Source organism: Pan troglodytes, chromosome X (assembly GCF_028858775.2).
Source record: "Pan troglodytes isolate AG18354 chromosome X, NHGRI_mPanTro3-v2.0_pri, whole genome shotgun sequence".
NCBI classification, from domain to species: domain Eukaryota; kingdom Metazoa; phylum Chordata; class Mammalia; order Primates; family Hominidae; genus Pan; species Pan troglodytes.
This window is the reverse complement of record NC_072421.2, coordinates 41,116,467-41,140,075: the sequence shown is the minus strand read 5'-3', so window position 1 is coordinate 41,140,075 and position 23,609 is coordinate 41,116,467. Positions and strand designations below refer to the sequence as shown.

Genomic DNA, 23,609 nt, shown 5'->3' with positions numbered 1-23,609 from the left:
TTTTTCATGTGTGCATATGTTTTATTTTTAAATTATATGTCTTTTTTTAATGCAATAAATCAAATATTGTATTGGATTACAGAATAGCTATCTTCCCATTATTATTCCCTCCACAAACACTGAGGGCCTGCCGTATTCCAGGCTGTGGCTAAACTGCACAATGGATTGTCTCTATTTTATTCTAGAAGTTAACAGACTGTGTTGAAAAAAATTCTTCATTTTTTTCTTTAGTCAACAGGTTCTTGGGAGAAAAACTGGAACAGCATCTGTTCACAAAGTTACAATTAAAATTGATGAGAATGATGTCTCCAAGCCTTTACAGATTTTTCATGATCCTCCTTTGCCAGCTTCTGATTCCAAATTAGTAGAAAGAGCCATGAAGGTAAAAGATCTCAATATATTTTCATATTGGTTTAAATGAATGTAACTTGCCATTTATCCTTAAACTCTTAGCACAAATTTTTGAAAATATCTAATTCTTCCTAAAACCTTTTATGAAACTTATTTTAAGTAAATGTTACACTTCTTACATTTGTTGTTTTTTAAAAAATCTGATACTATAATATATAATTTTTAAGATATTCTTTCATATTTTATAATTTAGATCAGATACCATTTTAATTTTAAGGTCTGGCATTAGAGCACCATAACTGATTTGTAATATCTTCTCCTATTACTTACCAAAATGTTAACTATAGTTTTTAAGCTATCAATTGTAAGTTAATTTTTAACTCAATACCATATTAGTTAATTTTTAACTTTAAGTTTGCTTTCTATTAGGGTTAACACTTAATCAGTGTGATTCCAAAAGGAAATATTTTGAAGCACAGTAATCTACTCTTGGGCTTTTAAAGTAAAAATGTTTAAATTGCACATTTGAATTTGTTGTTCTTATTTATGCAGATCGACCACTTATCGATAGAAAAACTCCTGATTGACAGTGTCCATGCAAGAGCTCATCAGAAGCTCCAAGAACTGAAGGCCATTCTTAGAGGCTTCAATGCCAATGAAAACTGTAGGTTCTTTTAAATTGACATTTGTTTTTCTTTTGTTTAAACTAGAATCCAGTTTTATTTGATGAGAATCTTAATATGACTTTTTCCTGATATTTTGCTTTTATTGTGGAAGCTGGTATTTCTGCATTTTAACTTGTGATCTGCCAAACTTATGCTAATTTTTCCCTTGTTACATATTTAGCTTGGCCTCATTTTTGAAATATTTGTGTATTGGATTTCCTTAAAACTTTATGAAATGGGGCTGGGCATGGTGGCTCACGCCTGTAATACCAGCACTTTGGGAGGCCGAGATGTAAGGATCACTTGAGGCCAGGAGTTTTAGACAAGCCAGGGCAAAAAATGAGACCCCGTCTCTATTTATAAAATTTTTTAAATAAAAAAGAAAAACTTTATGAAACATGAGCTAACATTTTAATATGAACCTTATTTTTAAACTTTTTTCTAGTGATAAAACAGCATTCCAAATATTTATAATATACTTGTAAAATATGCCCCTTTGAGTGAAGCAGAATTCATCCCTTGTCTTTTTAAAAAATTTTTAAAAATTATTAACAGTTCAAATAAGGAATGCAGATACATGGACATAGTGAAAAATCTTCCAAGTTTAATTACCTAGTAAGTATATTCAGAGCTTTGAGGGACAGTCATTTAGAAAGTAAACCCTTTCATTCTGGGAATATAGGTTCGCAACATCATAATGGGCATATTTACTATCCCTGCCCCAATTGTTTTTGGCCATAATTACCTTGTGCCCACAGTGCACAGTCTTTAATTAAGTTAGATGACGTAAGTGAAGTGCCTTATAAGTAGGAAGTCTTAATAGTGCTAGTAACGAAGGTGCTGCCTTTTGTCATCACAGAGCTCAGCTCAATCCATTATACTTAAAGAAGCAGCTTCTTAGGTATGTACTAGTAACTCTGGATTAAAATCACTTTGACAGAAATAGATTTTAAAAAATTGCCTGAAGGAAAGACAGAAAGTTAGAAAAATAAGTGTGTATTTAGAATACATACTCATTCAAGGAAAGTGAAAAGATAGAGGTGAAAGAGGGGATCTAAGATAAACCAAAGCATTAGCTTATATTTTTAAAGAGACTAAGGAGAGGAGCAGCCTAACTTAACAAAAATGCAAATATGGGCCTTAAAAAAGAAATAAAGGATCTGCCAGAAATTTGGTGAATGTGTTGGTTAGATGTGTCTTGGGGGTGCCTGTCCATTAGCCCTATCAGGGTTTAACATTAGCTTTATCAGCACTTCATTATCTTAATTTAATTAAAAGCTTCAGTAGAAGGCCCTCCCCTTTAATCCCTCAAGCAAAGATGTTAAATACAGACCTAAAAATTATGATTGGAAAGTATAATTGAAACTCTCACTGGAATTAGAAAGGCTACTAACCACCACTGCCTTTTGGTCTTTTTTTCTTAACAGCTTTATTGAGATATAATTCACATATAATTACCTCATTCAATGGTTTTTACTGAAAGAGTTGTGCAACTATCACTACAATTTGATTTTAGAACATTTTAATCATCCCAGAAAGAAACCGTGTACCCATTAGCAGTCACAACCCATTCACTCCTCTCCCTTCCTGCCTCCCTTTTGGCAATCATTAATCTACTTTCTAACTCTATAGATTTGCCTATTTGGACATTTCATATAAATGGACTCATAATGTGTGGTCTCTTACATACTGTTTTTAACACATTTTTTTTTTGAGGTTCACAGCATGTTTCAATACTTCATTCACTTTTATTGTCAAATAATCCATTGTATGGCTATACCGTCTTTTGTTTATCCATTCATCATTGTTGAACATTGGGGTTGTTTTTCTTTTTTGGCTATTGTGGATAATGCTGCTATGAACATTCATGCCCAAGTTTTTATGTGGACGTAAGTTTTCATTTCTCTTGGCTGTACACCTAAGAGTGTAATGGCCGGGTCTTGTAACTGTTTAACCTTTTGACGTGTTTAACACCACTTTACAATCTAACCAGCAATGTGGGAAGGTTTCATTTTCTCCACATCCTCACCAATACTTGTTATTGTTTGCATTCTTTTACGTGAGGATATGCAGTTATCTCAGTAACATTTGTTGAAGACTATTTTCTCCTGTTTAATTGTCTTGTCACCCTTGTTGAAATTCCCCTTTTGTTCTTTTTTAAGAAATGGAGTCTCACTGTGTTGCCCAGGCTGGTCTTTATCTATCTATCTATCTATCTATCTATCCATCTATGTATCTATTTTAAGTCCATGGCCTGCTGAACAGGCTGGTCTTATGCTCCTGGGCTCAAGCAATCCTACCACATTGGCCTCCCAAAGTGCTGGGATTACAAGCATGAACCACCATGTCCAACTCTTTTGTTCTTAAAGAAGACTTTAAGTATTTTGCAATCTTAATTTTTCTAATTTTTCAAAACTTCGTTTGTTGAGATTCCAGAAAATAGGGAGTTTGTAATCTTTTGATAGGCTCTGGTTTACTTTAGTATCATCTGTAAACAAGGCTTAGTAAGTTAAAAAACAGAACAAAAACTTAGTAAGTTAAAAAACAGAAACAAAAAACTATGATTGCCAAGGGATAGTTAAATTACTTTGAAAAATAAACTCAAAGCATACGTTTACATAGGAATGGTTTTGTGTGCTGTTCACCTAGGTGCTGAAGATTTCTAAAGAGAAATTTAGAGAAATCTTCAGAACCCAAGTGTAAAATTCCTTTTTGTAGAAATGTTAGAGATCTGAGTTCAGCTGTCTGCTCTTGAACAAGTCATTTACACTATTTGGGCCATTCTCCTCATCTGAAATTTGAGGATATTATAATAGTCCAGGCTCTTCCTAGATCTTAAACTCTAGTAGGAATGTACTACACCAGTAGTTTTCAAGCCCTAGGTGTTTTGTAGAGTCCCAGGTGTTAGAGAAGGGTGACTTAGGGACTATAATTTGGAAGGAAGGGGGAAGCTTGCATGCGGGGTTGATCTCCTCAGTTCTGCTTTAATCAGGACAGTTCTAGAAATGAGGACTGCTAGAGGAAAGGGTGTGCCGACCCACCATCTTAGGGCATGTGCTTTAACTTGTGTTTTAAATTCATGTGCATGCATTTATACTCTCCATGTAGTCTTACTTGATCCTTTTTTGTGATGGGCGAGCATGCTTTATTAAGATCCTTACTGGAATGAGGGACTACATAGTCTATTCTTAGAATCCCTTAGCGCAGTCACCCTTAAATCAGCTGGCTTTTCTTCTAACACCTAACTGGAATAACCCAAGGAAATGAGTAGCTCAGAGAGTGGAGCATTTCAAGGGAAGGCTAGGGGAAGGCATAGACTTCAGGTTTTGAGCAGCTCAGGCATGTGGTTTCGTGGGGGTAGAAATGGTTTAGGGGAGAGGAGGCAGGACTTTGGAGATAAGTTCCAAAAAGGCAGTGCAAGGCACTAAAGGTAACTTGAGATATGGCCCAGTTGGCAGCATTGCCTAACTCTTGAAAGCCAGGGTGCTGCTCCCTTGTGTTGTACTCTACCCTTCAGCACTTATAATCAGGGCATCATGATCAGTTTGGAAGCTATGAACCACACACAGCCATTCCTAATTGAGCTTAGTTGCCGCTCTTCACTCTTCACACTTTATATTCTGTCTGTTATCCATTCTCATCTTGTTCTCAATAAATGATAGAAATAAAAGGAGATATATATATGTTCTGGCAGGACGAAATAGCAGCAAGTCCTGTCATCTTACACTGCTTTTAATTCCCTCTTCTTTATTTTCTTTGCAAGTTTCCCCATTTTTGTATGCCTAAAACCTGTTGCCTTTAAATGCTTTAGGGCATTGTGTATTTTATTTTCTGTAAAGAAAAATATGGACATTGGTAGTCAAAAAATATGTACATCGATTTGTATCAGAGTATTTCTTGTCTTTTGAACTGTGTTATCTGTATTCTTCTCTGATGCCCTATTTTTCTAAGAATACTCAATTGTGGTGATTAGATTGAAATTATAATTGTTACCCCAATTCCCAGAACTAGTTTTACTCTGTTGCCACACTTTAGAAATGGTTTTGCTTTAGAGAATTCACTCCTACCCTGTCAGGAATTGTAACACTATGGAAATGTTTCAAAAATCAGCAACTCTGTTTCACATTTGTAATAACTTTTTATTAACATAGTAAGTTCAGCAAAACGTCACTGATTTGAACTAATTTGTCACATTGGTCTGAATTCTATGGTAAAATAAATTTTTGTTTTTGCCCTTTTTGTTCGGTTTTTTTCAGGTCAGAGTTCTGCTGGATTTGCATGTTAAACATTTTGTATACAAATATGTATTAGATGTACAGGTTGAGTATCCCTTATCTGAAATGCTTGAGACCAGAAGTATTTCAGATCTCGGATTTTTTTTGGGTTTTGGAATATTTGCATTTGTACTTACTGGTTGAGCATCCCAAATCTGAAAATCCGAAATCCAAAATGCTTCATTAAGCATTTCCTTTGAGCATCATGTCAGCACTCAAAAAATTTTGGATTTTGGAGCATTTCAAATTTTGGAGTTTAGGATGCTCACCCTATGTTTTAAAGCAATTTATTTTTCTCTAATTAAATATGTCTTCTGCAATCTTTTACTTTATTAATTTGTTTGATAATTTGTTTGTGTAGACAGTACCAATGGTAATGTCATCCATTTGAACTATTGAAAATTTATAGTAAAAGGTTTTGGTTTGTTTCTTTGATTCAAAAGGAATATAGATAATATACATTTGTCGAACACTTTGCTTTTTAAAGCACTTTTACAGCCTTGTCATTTCTTGCTCCTAACAACCTGTGGCATGGAGGGGAAGATGTTATTTTCCTTGTTTGACAAAAAAGCAGGCAGAAGCCACGCCTGGTGAAAGGCCTGCATCGCCACTCCCCTCTGCGCCTGCCACGTTACCTCTCCTTCCGAGCACCTGCATCGCCATTCTCCTCTGTATCTGCCTTTTTTTTCTGTGCTGTAGCTTCAGAGGAACTTGGTAACAAGAAGAGCATATTCCTTTTACAGCCCCTCAATCTGATCAGCACTTAGTGTGTTTTCAGTGTTTTGCTTGTTTACTGGATTTCATTATGTCACTTGCAGAATTAAGAGAAAAGTTAATTGGGCCTGGTGGAAATACTATGAAACTCTAGATCAGGCATATTGTCAACTTTGGGGATTTGTGTTTAGCAATTGCCTATGTTCTTAATTCATCTGTGACTTGAAATGGAGTATACAAATGACTTGAAAAAAATTTTTCTTCCTGGGTAATCAATAATATTTATTAGTTTAAACACATGGGCTCTAATTGCCAGAATACCTCTTTTTTATGAGGAATGGCATTGAAAATCATGAGGCCATAGAAGATATTTATTCTGTTTATAAACAACTAGTTTTCTTTCCATTATACAAAAGAGAAAATCCTTAAAAATTAATTAGCTTATTAGTAATTACCAAGTGAAAGTAAAACTAGAACTCAGCTCACTGATGAAGTTGAATTTTCACTAGCTATTTCAACCCTCTTTAAGAAACTTTGGATTTTTTTTGCTGTAGTATTTGAGACAGGCATGTTTGTTTCAAGTCACCTTGAAAATTACATTCTTTCCTTTTTGAGCTGCTAACTGACATAATAATACTATTGCAAATTTTGCAAAGTCATGTTTTTCCTCTAACATTTAGGATCCTTCAATAGTTGGTTTGTTTGTACTCATTGACTGAGAAATAATTTTTCTGGAAAATATTCAGGTAGAAAAATAATTTTTAATTCTTGATTGTTCAGCTTCCATAGAGACTGCACTCCCAGCTCTTGTTGTTCCCATCTTGGAGCCCTGTGGTAATTCAGAGTGTCTGCACATTTTTGTAGATTTGCATTCTGGAATGTTTCAATTGATGCTTTATGGACTTGGTAAGTTACTAAATGATATAATCATTCAATGTAAGAAAAATTATTTTTAACAAAAACAAAATAAACATTTTCTGTCATTAGGTATTAGAAAGAATGGTATATGCAGTGTTGAAAGTGGGTATGGAAACCATAACTCTGACTGATGTCAGTTCCTCGGGGCCGTTTTAACTACTTTGGATTTTCTTGTAGCAGATGTTAAACTTCCCAGTATAATGCACATTCGTGTTTCCTTATGCAAAATTAATAATGTTGATGGCTGCTGTTTTTTAGGTTAACTTATCTATCCCAGTAGCTCAGTTTCTATTTTACCACTGGGTGACATGGAAATCACAATAAGGAATTCTAATGTCATTTGTGGCTGAAGAACATTTTTATGACAGTAGAAACATCTAAGATGACTTGAGGTACAGAATCCTGGAGGAAAGGATTTTTTTTTCTGGCCTAAACACAGTAGAAATTAAAGTTTGATTTCTTACTTGTTCTGTTACTGAGTCAGTGTTATGAAATGATGAAATAAGAATTTAGTGTTTTTGTATTGCTACTGGACAGTGTTCTTGAATATATTAGGACATCTGCTATTTGAAATTAATATTCAGCTAGAAAGGTTGAAAATAAAGGCTTTCTGGTTATATTTTATAGCTATAGATTTTTTTTCTATGGGCTGCTCATGGAAAACTGAACTAATTACTTTGAATGACATCACATTTATGATGGCTAAATGACGCATTTATGAATTACTTTAACTGTGGGTTCCAAATAGGGCAAATGTTGTTTGTTCTTAAAAACTTATATTTAGGCCAGGCATGGTGGCTCAAACGCCTGTAATCCCAGCACTTTGGGAGGCCGAAGTGGGCGGATCACAAGGTCAGGAGATCGAGACCACCCTGGCTAACACGGTGAAACCCCGTCTCTACTAAAAACACAAAAAATTAGCCAGACGTGGTGGCGGGTGCCTGTAGTCCCAGCTACTCGGGAGGCTGAGGCAGGAGAATGGCGTGAACCTGGGAGGCGGAGATTGCAGTGAGCCGAGATCGCGCCACTGCACTCCAGCCTGGGCGGTAGAGCGAGACTCCGTCTCAAAAAAAAAAAAAAAAAAAGTATATTTAACTGTTTTTCTGATTATTAACATAGTACATACTCATAAATAAAAAACTTAAACACACAAAAATTAGAAAAGCAACAGAAAATAGTCTTTTAGGGATGTATGCTTGTCTTAGCAGCTCAGGCTGCCGTTAACAAAATATCATAGACTAGGTGACTTAAACAACAGAAATTTATTTTGTCATAGTTCTGGAGGCCAGAAATTCAAGATTAAGGTGTCAGCATGGTTGATTTCTGATGAGGGCTCTCTTTCTAGCTTGTATATAGATCGTATATAGACAGCTGCCTTCTTGCTGTGTCTTCACATGGCTGAGAGAGCGACTTCTCTGGCATCCGTTCTTATAAGTCTGCTACTGATCCCTTCATGAAGTCCCTACCTTCATGACCTCATTTAAACCTAATTGCCTCCCAAAGACCCCTTCTCCAAATACCATCACACTGAGGATTAGGGGTACAACATATGGATCTTGGGGGGACATAGTTGACCCCATAGCAGTGCTTTTCTAATTTTTTCTATACTTTGTCCCCATTAATCAAAATCATTTTGTATCTTGCTTTTTTTTGCTCATTATTCTGTTTACTAGCATTTTCTAGTGTCATTAAAAATTCTGACTTAATTTGCAAGCTGATCTTCAGCCAACAGCTCTTCCATATGCCAGAGATCATTTGTGTTTCATAAGTAAATATTTCAGTGGAGTTTTTTGTTTTTATGATTTTTAAGGTTCTAAGTCTAATAATACTATGAGTTTTAAATACTTATAATTTTAAAATACTGATTAAGTAGACTAGGAGTTTGGGGAATTAAAATATAGGCAAAGAATGGATTCATGTATTTGTTACTTGTTCTTTCTGCCAGTGTACATTTGCCATTAGTTGTCGTATCTATAATGCTCCCTAAAAGTTAAAGAGGGAAAACAAATTAGGTTGGCTTATATCTAATGGTACATTTAGTTTAATTTTTCTCTGACTCAAAAACAACATGATTTTCTGCCTTAAACAATAATTTTCATTTGTTTTACACTACCTAGATAAAGATTTTGTTTCTCATATAAGCAATTAATTAATGAAGTGCTTTATTCTGTAGACCAGGCCACTCTGGATGACATGGAGAAGTCTGTGAATGATGATATGAAACGAATCATACCCTGGATTCAGCAACTTAAGTAAGCTTATTTATATAGCTCAAGACTGAAAATGGAAACTTATTTTGACAAGATATGTTTTCTTCTCCATCATTACTCTTGGTCATTCACTGTCCTTAAGGTTTATGACATGAAACTTAAGTGCCGTTTGGTACCTTAGAATCTAAATTCTCTTGGAATAGTTCCAAGATGTCAGTTTCTCATATCAAATTCTCCTCTAGAGCAAATATAGGTGTGAAGGGCATAACACTCAGCTTTCATCCCTTACCACATTTTCTTCTATACAAGCACTTTACAAATCACTTACACAGTGAATTTTATTGTATCAAGTGTTCTCTGTAATAAAGTCCTATTTGTTCTTATCCAGGGTAATCGTCATGGTTGACTACCAACTGACACTTTCAAAATAGTCATTTCTGCTTCTCGAACACAGTCATTCAATTTGTCTCAAAATCCTTTAAATGCTTCACACTGTTTAAATAAAATTGAAAATGGAGCTAGATATAATTCTGTGGAGTTTCATTACCACTCTGGTACACAAAGGTACCCTTATAGCAACTCTAACAAACTCTTTCTTAAAATTAATAGAATTCCAAAGGATAAAAAAAAAATTCAGAGACTAAAACCAAAACTGGCAAATGGAGAAGGCGGTGGGGGTGGGGGTGGGGGAGTGGGGGGGGTGGGGCAGTGGGGGGGCGGTATCTAAAGAAAAGACTATAAAGTGGGATCTATTGTTCTTATAATCTTTTAGCCTCTGCCCTTCCCTTTAGCCAATATTTGAAAAATTCAATATAACCAAGTAATGTTTTCATTAGCAGGGCATGATTTTTTTTTTTTTTTTTTGAGACAGGGTTTTACTTTGTTGCCACCAAGGCTGGAGGGGAGTACAATAGCGTGATCTCAGCTCACTGCAACCTCTGCCTCCCAGGCTCAAGCGATTCTTCTACTTCAGCCTCCTAAGTAGCTGGGACCACAGGTGCATACTACCATGCCCAGCCAATTTTTGTATTCAGGGCATGATTTTTTGTTTTATTTATTTATTTATTTTTTATTGAGACAGAGTCTCACTCTCTTGCCTGGGCTGGAGTGCAGTGGCGTCATCTCGGCTCACTGCAACCTCTCCCTCCCGGGTTCAAGGGATTCTCCTGCCTCAGTCTTCCGAATGGCTGGGATTACAGGTGTGTGCCACCATGCCAAACTAATTTTTTGTATTTTTAGTAGAGACGGAGTTTCACCTTGTTGGCCAGACTGGTCCCAAACTCCTGACTTGAGGTGTGATGTGCCTGCCTTGGCCTCCCAAAGTACTGGGATTACAGGCGTGAGCCACCGTGCCCAGCGCAGGGCATGATTTTTAAAGCCAGTAGATAGATAATATTATGTGAGCCTTTTTTTTTGAGCAGCTATTTAGTTTATCTGTACGTGAAAAAAATCAGTCATTAATCTGGGTAATGATTTCTAAAACTTTTAGTGTTTTAGCATCATTGTGCATTTTGGCTAAATAAGCAAGGTTTAAATATCCTAACACGCTTAATAATTCACATCTTGCATAACTTGAGGTTGTTTATCTGGCAGTTCTAGCTGCCCAAAATATAAACTAAAACCAGAAAGTTAAGTTCCAAAAGCCTTTAACTTACCAAATGTGTGCCTGTATGTAAACTTACATGATTTATTTATAAGAAAAGTCCCCTGATTGTTAGTTATAATAGTGTTTCTCAGATGATCTGTGGTGAATGACCAGTTTATCACTAATCTATCATGGGACACTGATTTTTCAAAATAACTTTATTGAGGTATAATTTACATACCATAAAAATGCACCCATTTTAAGTGTACAATTCAATGATTTGTAGTAAATTTACTGACTTTTGCAAGCATCACCACAATCCACTTTTAGAACGTGTAGGACATTTCCATCACCCCAAAGAAATGTCCATTTATAGTTAATAACCATTCCCAACCTCAGAAAACTATGAATCCACTTTCTATTTGCCTTTTCTGGTCATTTCATATAAAGTAGAATCAAAATATGCTGTCTTTTGTGACTGGCTTCTTTCACTTAGCATAATGTTTTCAAGGTTCATCCATATTGTAGCATGTATCAGTACTTCATTCCTTTTTATGACTGAATAATATTTCACTGTATGGATATACCACATTTGGTTTATCCAGTCATCAATTGATGAACATTTGGGTTGTTTCCACTTTTTGGTTATTATGCATAATGATGCTGTGAACATTCATGTGTAAGTCTATATGTGGACTTATGTTTTCTTTTCTCTTGGAGTAGAACCAAGGAATGGAACTGCTAGGGCGTACAGTAATTTGTTTAGCTTTTAAAAGAAAATGCCAAACTGTTTTCCAGAGTGACTGTGCCATTTTACAACCTCATCAGTAATGTTGCGAGAATTTCCATTTCTCTACATCCTTGCCAACAGTTGTTACTGTCTTTGAATATAGACATCCTAATAATGAGTATGAAGAAGTATCTCATTGTGATTTTGATTTATATTTCCCTAACAAATAATGATGTTGAGCATCTGTTTGTTCATGTGATTACTTTTTTAAATAATGTGCAATAAAAATGAATTCTAGGAAAAAAGAAATGAAAGAACATGTATAAGATATAAGCCCCAATGTTTTTTATTAGAATCAACAGATAAAGTTATACTTCAGTAAATATAATCAGAACATAGGAAAAAAGAAAATTATAGAAACTGTGTACATTTTTCATTGAAAGTGTATACACAGGCAATTAATATAGAAAGTCACTTAGACTCAAGTTTTTTGTCCCTCAGAATCATAACAAATAATGAAGAGTGAAATAGCAATTCCAGATCGACTTTGAAAAGGCCACCTTGTATATCAGTATTTAGAATTTTTAATGTGACACATGAGCTTGTTTCTTGTTTGTAATAACTTGTCCATGTTGGATTGATGATAATGCTAATCATGAGAGATGTTTCTCATGTTTTCCTTTTAATAACATACATACTAGAGAAATCATTCTCACAAAGGTATGTTGATGGGAATCAAAGTAGAGATTTGAAATAAATTTTGGCAAGTTCAGGATATTCATTTTTAACTTTTATTCAAAATGAAGCAAGTGATGGTATATTTTCAAAATTTATCTTCATTCCTTCATCAGTAACCAGTTCTTGCATTTGATCCGTAGAGTTGTAGTTAAATTTGTCTTTCAATGAAAAAAACAAAATGGTTTCCAGAACAGTTGACAAACTATCCTTAAAATATCATATATTATAACATGGTTTTACTGCACATAACTGGTATACAGTTTGTACCACATGCAACTTGCCGCACAAATGTATCAGCACCCAACCTGGTCTTTGCCCTATTCATCAAGGCAAGTCTGCTGATCATGAGCTGGGATGTTGTGGCATCGTTATGCTGCTGTGAAAATTCTTATTTTCTGTAGTTTCATTATGCATCAGTGGAGTTTGTGAACCAGCCATTTTATCCCTTTTTTACATATTATATGATATCCTAGCTTCAAGGATAGATAATCAAATAAAAGGAATAAAAGGAGTACTATATTAAAAACATGAGTGAAATCTGGCAGCTTACCTGAAAGGAACGTGGGAACAAAGGTAGTTAATACTACTGGGACCCGCTAGGTATACTACACACTTCACACATACACAATTTAAAAACTGGGGCTATATAAAGAATGTTGAGATTAGTTGGTGCTGTCTTTAAACCATAGGAAATCTGTCACTCCTTAATAATAAACTAACATAGTATCTCATCCTTATAGTGAATTCTACCTTATAACTAAGATCATTCACATTGCAGTTTAAACTTCTTAAACTAAAACTAGAATTGACAGTAATGCAAAACTATGAAAAAATGATTTGTCATTATGGCCATGTGTCCTTTTATTCAGTTAAATTTCAATTAATTGTTTTTTTAATGGTCTTTAATCATTTGTAAATCGATAGCACACAGATAATCAGAAAAGTCTGAGATTTGATGTGGATTATCACTTTTAAATTCAGGTTTTGGCTTGGACAACAGCGTTGCAAGCAGTCTATAAAACATCTGCCTACGATAAGCAGTGAAACATTGCAGCTTTCCAATTACTCAACTCATCCTATTGGAAACCTTTCTAAGAATAAACTGTTCATTAAACTTACCCGCCTTCCACAATACTACATTGTAAGTATGCAAAGGAGTGATTTGGAGTGATCAAGTTTAGTAATTCTGTTAGTATCTTGAATGACTTATTGTTTAACTTGCCAATGAATTTTATTGAATATTTGACTTTGGTATAGTGAAACCCAGGGGTTTAGAATGGGGGAGAGAGGAATGTCACGTCTCAGTTGGGGAACATGAGGTATAACCCCATCCCTCACTCTAGGGTCTGTCCTATGATGAGGCCTAGTCTTTGATTGGAATGAGACATCTCTGTAAGAATAAAAAATTTAAGACCAATTCCTATGAAGGTCTGGCGATGTTTTGATGTCAGATAAACTTGTTTCACTTGAAATATTAACTTGTATAGTGAAACCTTTCAAATACGGACTGGCTGAATTAGCTTTATTTTTTCATCCTTCTTTGATTGAAGGCATCTTTCATTTTATTGAGTATGTGTTCCTTTTAGTGCATAGTAAGGTCCTCTCTATTCCTTTTTCACTGTTTCTGTATGTTTTTTAGTTTCTTTATTTTTGAATTAGTTAAAATTTGCAATAATTTTAAATATGAACTCATCCTGAATATATTTTCCTGCTTGTTGAAATTTCTGGCCAGGCGTGGTGGCTCACACCTGTAATCCTAGCACTTGGGAGGCTGAGGCGGGTGGATCACGAGGTCAGGAGATTGAGACCATCCTGGCTAACACAGTGAAATCCTGTTTCTACTAAAAATACAAAAACAAAAAATTAGCCAGGCGTGGTGGCGGGCGCCTGTAGTCCTAGCTACTCGGGAGGCTGAGGCAGGAGAATGGTGTGAACCCGGGAGGCGGAGCTTGCAGTGAGCCGACATCATGCCACTGCACTCCAGCCTGGGCGACAGAGTGAGACTCCATCACAAAAAAAAAAAAAAAAAAAATTCTGTATATACCAAGTAGATATGTTGGCTAAGAATCTATGTTTTACAAATTTTAATTCAGGCCAGGTGTGGTGGCTCATGCCTGTAAAACTAACACTTTGGGAGGCCGAGGCAGGAGGATCACTTGAGCCCAGAAGTTTGAGATCAGCTTAAGCAATATAGTGAGACCTCGTCGCTTATAAAAATAAAATAAAAATTTTAATTCAAGATTGTTTGTTGGAAGTAATGGGAGTGAACTTTTTAAGGTTTTGACCTGTACTTTTAAAAGATATTATTTTAAAAGGACACCATTGTAGGCTGACATATCTTAAGCTCGGGATACTTATGTAGACTAGTGAGTCTGTCATTGATCTGAATTTTACTTTTTTCTGAATTTTAAAACAGCAGCTGTAGAACTAGATTTGGCCCACTACAAAAGACTATTGTTTCAGTTCTCAGTGAGCTTGCTTGGTCTACATGTGAAATGATAATACAGAATACATGCATCATAGCAAAACCCATGAACATACAAAGATCTCTTATAATCAGCCATGCACAAAATAAGACAAAAATGGTTATAATTTATTATTTTACGACATTTAACCACGCTTTAATGTCAGTGACCAGTGATCTATTATAAAGCAATAATTTGTTTCATATGGCTTAGACCAAAACTGAATGTAGATTATTCCTCGTCCTCTAGATTTATCACTTAGGGGTGATAAGTTCATGGAAGTGGAAAGAACTACTAACATGGACATTAAGAAGAACAGAGGAAAGTCTTGCTGCAGTTGATACCCCTTTAAATGTCTTTCTGCCATTTTACCTTTCTTTTTTGGTTAGCTTTATTAAGATATAATTTACATAAAGTAAAAATACAGACTTTTTAGCATGAGTTCTGATAAATGCATACAGTTGTGTAGCCTCCATCTCAGGGCACAGAACAGATCCATTATACCCCAAAATTGCCACATAATACCCCTTATAATCAGCCCCCTCCAACTAGTAATCACTGACTTGTTTTCTGTCTCTATAGGTTTGCCTTTTCCGTCCAGTTTCTTTGACTCAGCATAATGCCTTTGACATTCATCTGTGTTGTTGTGTGTATAATAGTTCCTTCCTTTTGTTGCAGAGTAGCATTCCATGGTGTGGGAGTACCACAGTTTGTGTTTAATGAGTCACTCATTGAAGGACATTGGGGTTGTTTCCAGTTTGGGGTAATTTTGACTAAAGCTGTTAAACATTTGCATATAGATTTTTGTGTGTGTTCATAAGTTGTCATTTTTTATTTCATCTTGGATAAGTAACTAGGAGTGGGATTATTGGGTCATACGGTAAATGTGTGTTTAACTTTGTAGAAAACTGCCAACTGTTTTCCAAAGTGATGTACTATTTTGCATTCCAGCCAGCAATATATGAGTTCTCGTTGCTCCTCATGCTTGCCAACAGTTAGTCATTAGAATTTTTAAAAAATATTAACCATTCTGATAGGTATGTAGTGGTGTCTTATCGTAGGCCTAATTTACACTGCCCTAATGGCTGAAGATGTTGAGCATATTTTCATGTGCTCATCCTGTCTTCTTTGGTGAAATGGCCATTTGACTTTTAATTTTAACATTTCCTGAGGTACATCATCAGTGTGATGCTTTCCTGAAGAGTATGTGTGGGGAGGAGGGGGAGCAAGGGAGAAAGGAAGCAGGAAGAGAGATGGAAAAGAATGTGTGTTGGTCAGGAGCCTTTCCTAATGGCATATATTTTTGTCACTAAAGCATTTAGGGGACTTTTCTTAAATTTTAGCTAGACCTTGGAAACAGTAAGCAGGTATAGTAGGAAGAACAAGGCCTCTGGAGCCAAACTTCTGGAATCAAAGCATGAGTCTGTCACTTACTACGTGTGTGACCTTGGGCAAGTAACTTGCTTTTTTTGTGCCTCAGTTTCCTCATCACAAAAATAAAGATAGGCCAGTTGCGGTGGCTCATGCCTGTAATCCTAGTACTCTGGGAGGCCAAGGCAGGTGGATCACCCGAGGTCAGCAGTTCAAGACCAGCTTGGACAACATGGCAAAACCCCACCTCTAATAAAAATACAAAAAATTAGCCTAGTGTAGTGGCACACACCTGTAATCCCAGCTACTTGGGAGGCTGAGGCACAAGAATTGCTTGAACCTGGGAGGCGGAGGTTGCAGTGAGCTGACATTGTGCCACTGCACTCCAGCCTGGGTGACAGAGTGAGACTCTGTCTCAAAAAAACAAACAAACCTACTTCACAGGGTTATTAGGAAGATTAAATATGTTAGCATCTGTAAAGTATTAGGACAATACTTGGCACATATTAAGCTCTGTATCAGTGTTAACTGTCAATATTGTTACCCTCACAGTGACCATATTTTTCAGTTGAAAAATTAGGGTTTGTTTTTACATGTTTCCAAGTATGAGGGATGGTTGTCATTTTTCTCTGCCTTAATAATGGAATTTTTAGGATGTTTGAGTGGTTAAGGGAGGCAGCAGAGCAATTTAAAATAGATACCATTCTAGAAAATCTAGCAGACTGTATTAGTCTGTTTTGGCACTGCTGATAAAGAAATACCTGAGACTGGACAATTTACAAAAGAAAGAGGTTTAATTGGACTCACAGTTCCATGTGACTGGGGAGGCCTCAGAATCACAGTGGAAGGCAAGGAGGAGCAAGTCACAGCTTACGTGGATGGTGGCAGGCAAAGAGAGAGCTTGTGCAAAGAAACTACCGTTTTTAAAACCATCAGATTTCGTGAGACCCATTCACTATTACAAGAACATCACAGGAAAGACCCGCCCCCATGATTCAGTCATCTCCTACCAGGTCCTTCCCACAACACATGGGAATTACGGGAGCTACAAGATGAGATTTGGGTGGGAACATAAAGCCAAACCATATCACAGACCTACTGGATTTAGGCAAATTGTTTTTTGTTTTTTTCAATTTATAAGCTGAGGTGTGAATATCAAGAACACTTAATACATAATAGTTTAAATGCCCCATTTGTTATAGTTTATGGTTGCTTTTGCTTTTATCATTCTTCTTTGGTCTCATCTACTTTTTGGAAAACAAATTATGTATTTGCTAGGAATGCTTTTTTTTGATACGATTGATTTAACCTTTTTTTTTTTTTTAAGACATCTACATTAGATTTATAATTCTGAGCCTTACTTGATGATGTACGGAGGAAAATATCTGACACTTCTTATTTCTCTAAGTCTTATTTCTTTTTGGGATTTTTAGGTTGTGGAGATGTTGGAGGTTCCCAATAAACCCACACAACTGTCGTACAAGTACTACTTTATGTCTGTGAATGCTGCAGATCGTGAAGACAGCCCTGCAATGGCATTGCTGCTGCAGCAGTTCAAGGAAAACATTCAGGACTTGGTTTTTCGTACAAAAACCGGGAAACAGACCAGAACCAATGCCAAGCGCAAGGTATGATTCCATATGAAAATGAGCACAGAATTTGTGTGTGTTAACTTGGTTGTGTTCTTTACTCGTTTTTAATATGAGAAAGAACTAAGATACAGTTTTTAAGAGACGAGGCAGCAATAAGGCTTAAGTAACAATTGTCTACATTTTCTTGAAAATGCTTCTGTTTTAATTAAATAATTGTCCACCATTTTCCATGAGAGAACTTGTGAAACACAAAATATTTACTAATAAATTACCAGTGTTTAGGTCAGTATTTACTCAGTAAATACAATAACATTTGTTTTGGTTAACCCTGAGCTTTCTTCCAGTATTTTAACTATCTTAATGAATTGCATCACATGTACTTTTTTTTTTTTTTTACCTGTTTGTGTTCTTTACTTAAATTCTAGTTGTCTGATGATCCATGTCCAGTAGAATCCAAGAAAACGAAACGAGCAGGAGAAATGTGTGCCTTCAATAAAGTTTTAGCCCACTTCGTCGCTATGTGTGATACAAATATGCCATTTGTAGGACTTCGGTTGGAGGTAAGTTTTTTGGAACAGTTCTGGATACCCCAAATGAAAGAGTAGTTTTTAAAATGTGTTGCTCAGGGTATATATAGATTCCATTAGGAAAAGCAGAATGTTTGTGATCCTGTTCATTTTGGGAGGAGTGGTAGGGTTACAATCATAGCATCTCATGGTATACATGTAAAACATGACTTGAATTATTTCATCTCTCTGATTCCAGATTCTGGGTCTTCTGCTCTTTATGGAAATTGAATGTAAATTTTTCCCAGTTAAAAAAAGTGGACAGGGCTGGGCACGGTGGCTCACACCTGTAATCCCAGCACTTTGGGAGGCCGAGGTGGGTGGATCACTTGAGGTCAGGAGTTTGAGTCCAGCCTGGCCAACATGGTAAAACTTTGTCTCTACTAAAAATACAAAAATTATCCGGGTGTGGTGGCACACGCCTGTAATCCCAGCTACTTGGGAGGCTGAAGCAGGAGAACTACTTGAACCCAGGAGGTATAGGTTGCAGTGAGTCAAGATTGCACCACTGCACTCCAGCCTGGGCAACAAAGCAAGACTCTGTCTCCAAAAAAAAAAAAAAAAAAAAAAAGATAAAAGGAAAAGTGGACAGACTGAGTGCAGTGACTGATGCCTGTAATCCCAGCACTTTGGGAGGCCAAGGTGGAAGGATTGCTTGAGCTTAGGAGTTCAAGACCAGCCTGGGCAACATAGCAAGACCTTGTCTCTTTTAAAAAAATTAAAGAAAAACAAGTGGACAGTTTTTAAGAATTAACATTTTACTTTTATACCTCTTAGTAGGAGCATTGTTTAAGCCTATTAGAGATGGTTAGCTGATAGCCGGGTGGCTTATTTTTGAGTTGGTAAAGCCATGTATATTGCTTAAGCCCTAGTAAAACTGGGTTCCTTTCTAAGAAGCAGATCAGAAAGAATATTAAACTAAATTTTTACTTTTCTCACATGGGAGAAGCAATAGCTTTATGCAGAATTAGTGCCTTGAAAGAATACGCAGTTGTGATATCCAATATAATCCTCAAACGTGAAAGGGAGGTAACAGACCTGCATTTTTTGTATTTCCAAAAAGGAGTTTGGCCAAGGATGGGTAGCCCCTCAAAAGTGATACACTAAAACCCCAGTTATTTCCCTGTAGGTTAAAGTTTTATGTTTTGTAAGAATCCCCTCCTCTGTAAGTTATTGTGAATGAAGGAGAGACCTGGAAATGTGAAAATGGACTTTTTCAGTTGGGCTGATGATGATGGCCTTGGGAAGATTTGTTGAAAATAGCTTTCATGCTTTAGAACAGGGATTGGGAACCTTTTTCTGTAAAGAGCCAAATATAAATATTTTAAACTTTGTCGGTCAAGTGGTCTCTGTTATAGCTGCTCAAATCTGCTGTTGTAGTGTGAACCAGCCAGAGCTGATATTTAAACAAATGAGCATGGCTGTGTTATGGTAAAAAACTTCATTTACAAAAACAGGCAGTGGGCTGGGTGCGGTGACTCATGCCTGTAGTCCCAGCACTTTGGGAGGCCGAGGTGGGCAGATCACCTGAGGTCAGGAATTTGAGACCAACCTGGCCAACAAGGTGAAACCCCGTCTCTACTAAAAATACAAAACTTAGTCAGGCGTGGTAGCGGGCGCCTGTAATCCCAGCTACTCGGGAGGCTGAGGCAGGAGAATTGCTTGAACCTGGGAGGCGGAGGTTGCAGTGAGCCAAGATCAAGCCACTCCAGCCTGGGTGACAGAGCGAGACTCCTTCTCAAAACAAACAAACAAAAAAACCAGGCAGTGGGCTGGATTTGGCTCATGAGCTGTTGTTTGCCAACTCCTGCTTTACAGGAATTTGGAATCTGTAGGCAGAGGATAAGGTGTGAAATTGTAAAGAGCCCAGAGAGAAACCCAAGCCTAGAAACAGGCACCTAAAATAAATACTCATGTCCTTGATGACCCAGCTCCTAGAACTGTGAGCCTGATGAATGTCCTCTTATCTGGATACTGGCCTTAGCTCCTAAACTGTGGAGTGTGTCCATGTTTCCTATGTAATTGACTGTGTTCTTGGACTCTTTTATTGTGTTATTTGGATTGATTATATGAATATCATTCAGTTACTACCTTTGCAGTGGGAAGGGAAGATGGATATATGGTGCTGAGGCAAAGCAATGCATTTATATCCTCTCTTCCCCTACCCACAGGCCAGAATTGGCAAAAATGTGTGTCTTTGTAGGCCTACGTAGGTTAATGACTGTAGACATACGTCCTCTCTGTCCACCTTCTCTGTATTCCTATACCTGCTGCACATATGGGACACAGATGAACATTCTGTAGTTCTCTATTGAACTCAGTCAAGCTCTTAAAAACTTACCTACTTTTTATTCTCAGTGAACATTCTAGCTATGTTAAAGATAAAAGCAAGTATATTTTCTGCTTAAAGTAATTTAGGCTGAGATGTGAATAACTAAAACTAAATCTCATCTTATAAGGGATGTTTATATATCTTTTTTTTTTTTGAAATGGAGTTTCACTCTTGTCACCCAGGCTGGAGTGCAATGGTGCAATCTTGGCTTACTGCAACCTCCACCTCCCCGATTCAAGCGATTCTCCTGCCTCAGCCTCCCAAGTAGCTGAGATTACAGGCGTACACCACCACACCCAGCTAATTTTTGTATTAGTAGAGACGGGGTTTTACCATGTTGGCTAGGCTCGTCTTGAACTCCTGACCTCAGGTGATCCAACTGCCTCGGCCTCCCAAAGTGCTGGGATTACAGGTGTGAGCCACCGCATCTGGCTGGATGTTTATATATCTGATTGATAGAATAGCAGCAACATTTTTGAGCTGGCCCACACTTCATTTCCTTTTGAATCTGAACCCCTACTTCCTATTTGGTAGCAGCTATTTTTCTAAACCTTTCCCTTTCCCAGGCCCAAAGAGCAGGGCTCACTCAAATACTTGGAACTTCCTTAAATCCTTTCCAGAACATGGTAGATATAAATAGTCTGTCATGCAAGACCTGGGAATATCTGCCAAAGGCAAGCATTTCTTTAGATCAGATGACTTTCTGGCATACTGTAATTACTTGCAGTCCCATGGAAAGGGTTTCAGGCACTATCTCTGCATTTATCTTTTTGATTTGCTTTCTGAATCCTTTAATTGGGAAAGAGATGTCATTGGGTAAATGCACAAATTGGAAATCTTTTCTTGGGTTTCACATAGGAAGTAGTTTAATTCTTAAAAATGTATTTCAGAAATGTTGTAAACTAAAAAATATCGTTTAGAAATAAGCTATGACAGTGACTCAAACATTGTTTTGAACAAACAGAAGAGAATTACACGAGAAACCATTCTTGTGGCCTCTTGAACTACTAAAATTGATTCTAGATTACTTTTGGCTCCCTGCAAAAATTAGACTAATCTCCTAAATTTTGAATATTTGCCACTTGTGGAGGTGTTTCTTAAACTAGATGCACTGGGACAGCTTTGAGTTCCACTGGACTTCATGTCGTTTCCCAGGGAATCTAATGATGGGGATAATACTCATGCCTAATATGTTGTAACTTGTGGAAAGGATGGTCCTAGAACAGGTGCCACAAGAATAGAGACCGTAGTACTTAGAAATGGTAGTTGTTTTTGTAAAATTGGTCGTCTGATATAATTGTTTTTCTCTTTCTAGTTGTCCAATCTGGAGATTCCACATCAAGGAGTGCAAGTGGAAGGTGATGGCTTCAGCCATGCGATTCGCTTATTAAAGTAAGCCCCTGTCATATGTTTCACTTGGTGCCACATGTTGCAGTCACACTCTGAAAGCTGCTTCTCTTTCATGAGACAACATAAAGCAGTGTTCAGAACCTGTGGGTGTTGTGGATTTCTGCATAGAGTTACTAGGGTCTGGGGGAAGATTCCCTTTAATCTATGGAGTGGCAATCCAGCATCACTTGGTTTTGTTTTTTTTTGTTGTTTGTTTGTTTGCTTGTTTTGAGACAGAGTCTCATTCTGTTGCTCAGGTTGACTGGAGTGCAGTGGCACTATCTTGGCTCACTGCAGCCTCCCAACCTCTGCCTCCTAGGTTCAAGCAATTCTCGTGCCTCAGCCTCCCGAGTAGCTGGGACTACAGGCACACACCACGACGCCCAGCTAGTTTTTGTGTATTTTTAATAGAGATGGGGTTTCGCCATGTTGACCAGGCTGGTCTCGAACTCCTGGCCTCAAGTGATCCACCCACCTCGGCCTCCCAAAGTGTTGGGATTACAGGCATAAGCCACCGCACCTGGCCTCACTTGGTATTTTTGGATGTCTTTTCTCTGCATTTCTTTGATTCATTCAGCAGATATACATTGAGTGTGACTGTGTGTCAGGCTTGAATTCTGACATCCCCTCAGAATGCTGTGGGTTCATAAAGCAGAGGAATATGGGCTAGTTCAGAAGTCAGGAAGGGTATCCCTGAGGAAGTACCAGTTATACTTGGACTGAAGGAGAGGTGAGAATTAGTCAGAGGAAAGTGGGGCAGAGGCAGTGGGAGGTCCTAACCAGAGGGATAACTGCTAATGTGAAGGCTTGGAGGGAAGAGAGAGCTTGGCATTTTTGTGCTGAAAGGAGTTCGGCATGGCAGGAGATGGGAGAAATGAGGCTGGAAATGTAAGCAGGAAAGGGTCACATCCTTTAGGCCTATGTAAATGTCCTTCAACAATTTAGGCTTTATCCTAATGGCACTAAGAAGCTATCAGATGATTTTAAGCTAAAACTGACATCATTAGATAGGTGTTTTTGAAAGCTCAACCTGATAGCAATATGGAGAATAAATTGAATGGGAACAAGACTAAAGTAATGAAACCACTTGTTGAAGTGGTTCACATTAGAGTTGTTGGTAGCTCAGAGTAGGGTACGTTCCACAAGGAGTTAGGAGAGAAAATATTCACGAGTTATGATTAGATTGGTGTTGAAGGTGAGAAAGAGGGGAAAGTGGCAAAGATGATTCTTGGTTTTATCTTGGGCAAATGATGGATGGTGGCAGTGTTTTCTGAGATGAGGGACACCAAAGATGTGAGTTTGAATGGACTTTGCTAAGTTTAAGGTGCCTGAATACCCTTTGGGCAGGCAGAGATGTGTTTCAAGCTCAGGTAACAGATCTGGGAAGGAGAAGTAGATAAAGTCATCACCATGGTGATAGTAATTGAGCTGGGGTAGTAAATTAGATCACCAGGAAAGAGTATACAGAAGGAGATGGGCATAGGGCTTAGTTCTAATGGACAAAGGACGAGGAGCCAAAAGATGCTTAGAAGTAAAGCTAATGTGGTACATGTGCTTTAAAAGTGACCCAGTATGGACTTGCAAAGCCAGAATACCATCTAAGAGATCAACCTTTTTGGTCCAGGAAACAGGTTTCTTTGCAAAGGAGGGGTACACTTTATTGTTTCCCAGATGTTGCTTAATGATATAAATTATATAAGCAATTTTTA

The 23,609-nt window shown here is 37.3% G+C and overlaps 1 protein-coding gene across 11 annotated transcripts in view; it reads left to right on the top strand.

Annotated features, from left to right (window-relative positions):
• MED14 (mediator complex subunit 14) overlaps positions 1 to 23,609 on the top strand; it is an 86,362-nt gene that overhangs the window by 25,711 nt on the left and 37,042 nt on the right. For all 11 annotated transcript variants that reach the window (XM_054676746.1, XM_054676745.1, XM_054676744.1 and 8 more), the window contains 8 exons: positions 232 to 382; positions 904 to 1,015; positions 6,785 to 6,910; positions 9,096 to 9,174; positions 13,167 to 13,326; positions 17,455 to 17,649; positions 18,039 to 18,173; positions 21,827 to 21,903. In XM_054676746.1, coding sequence (XP_054532721.1) covers positions 232 to 382; positions 904 to 1,015; positions 6,785 to 6,910; positions 9,096 to 9,174; positions 13,167 to 13,326; positions 17,455 to 17,649; positions 18,039 to 18,173; positions 21,827 to 21,903 — 1,035 coding nt within the window. The remainder of the gene's footprint in view (positions 1 to 231; positions 383 to 903; positions 1,016 to 6,784; positions 6,911 to 9,095; positions 9,175 to 13,166; positions 13,327 to 17,454; positions 17,650 to 18,038; positions 18,174 to 21,826; positions 21,904 to 23,609) is intronic.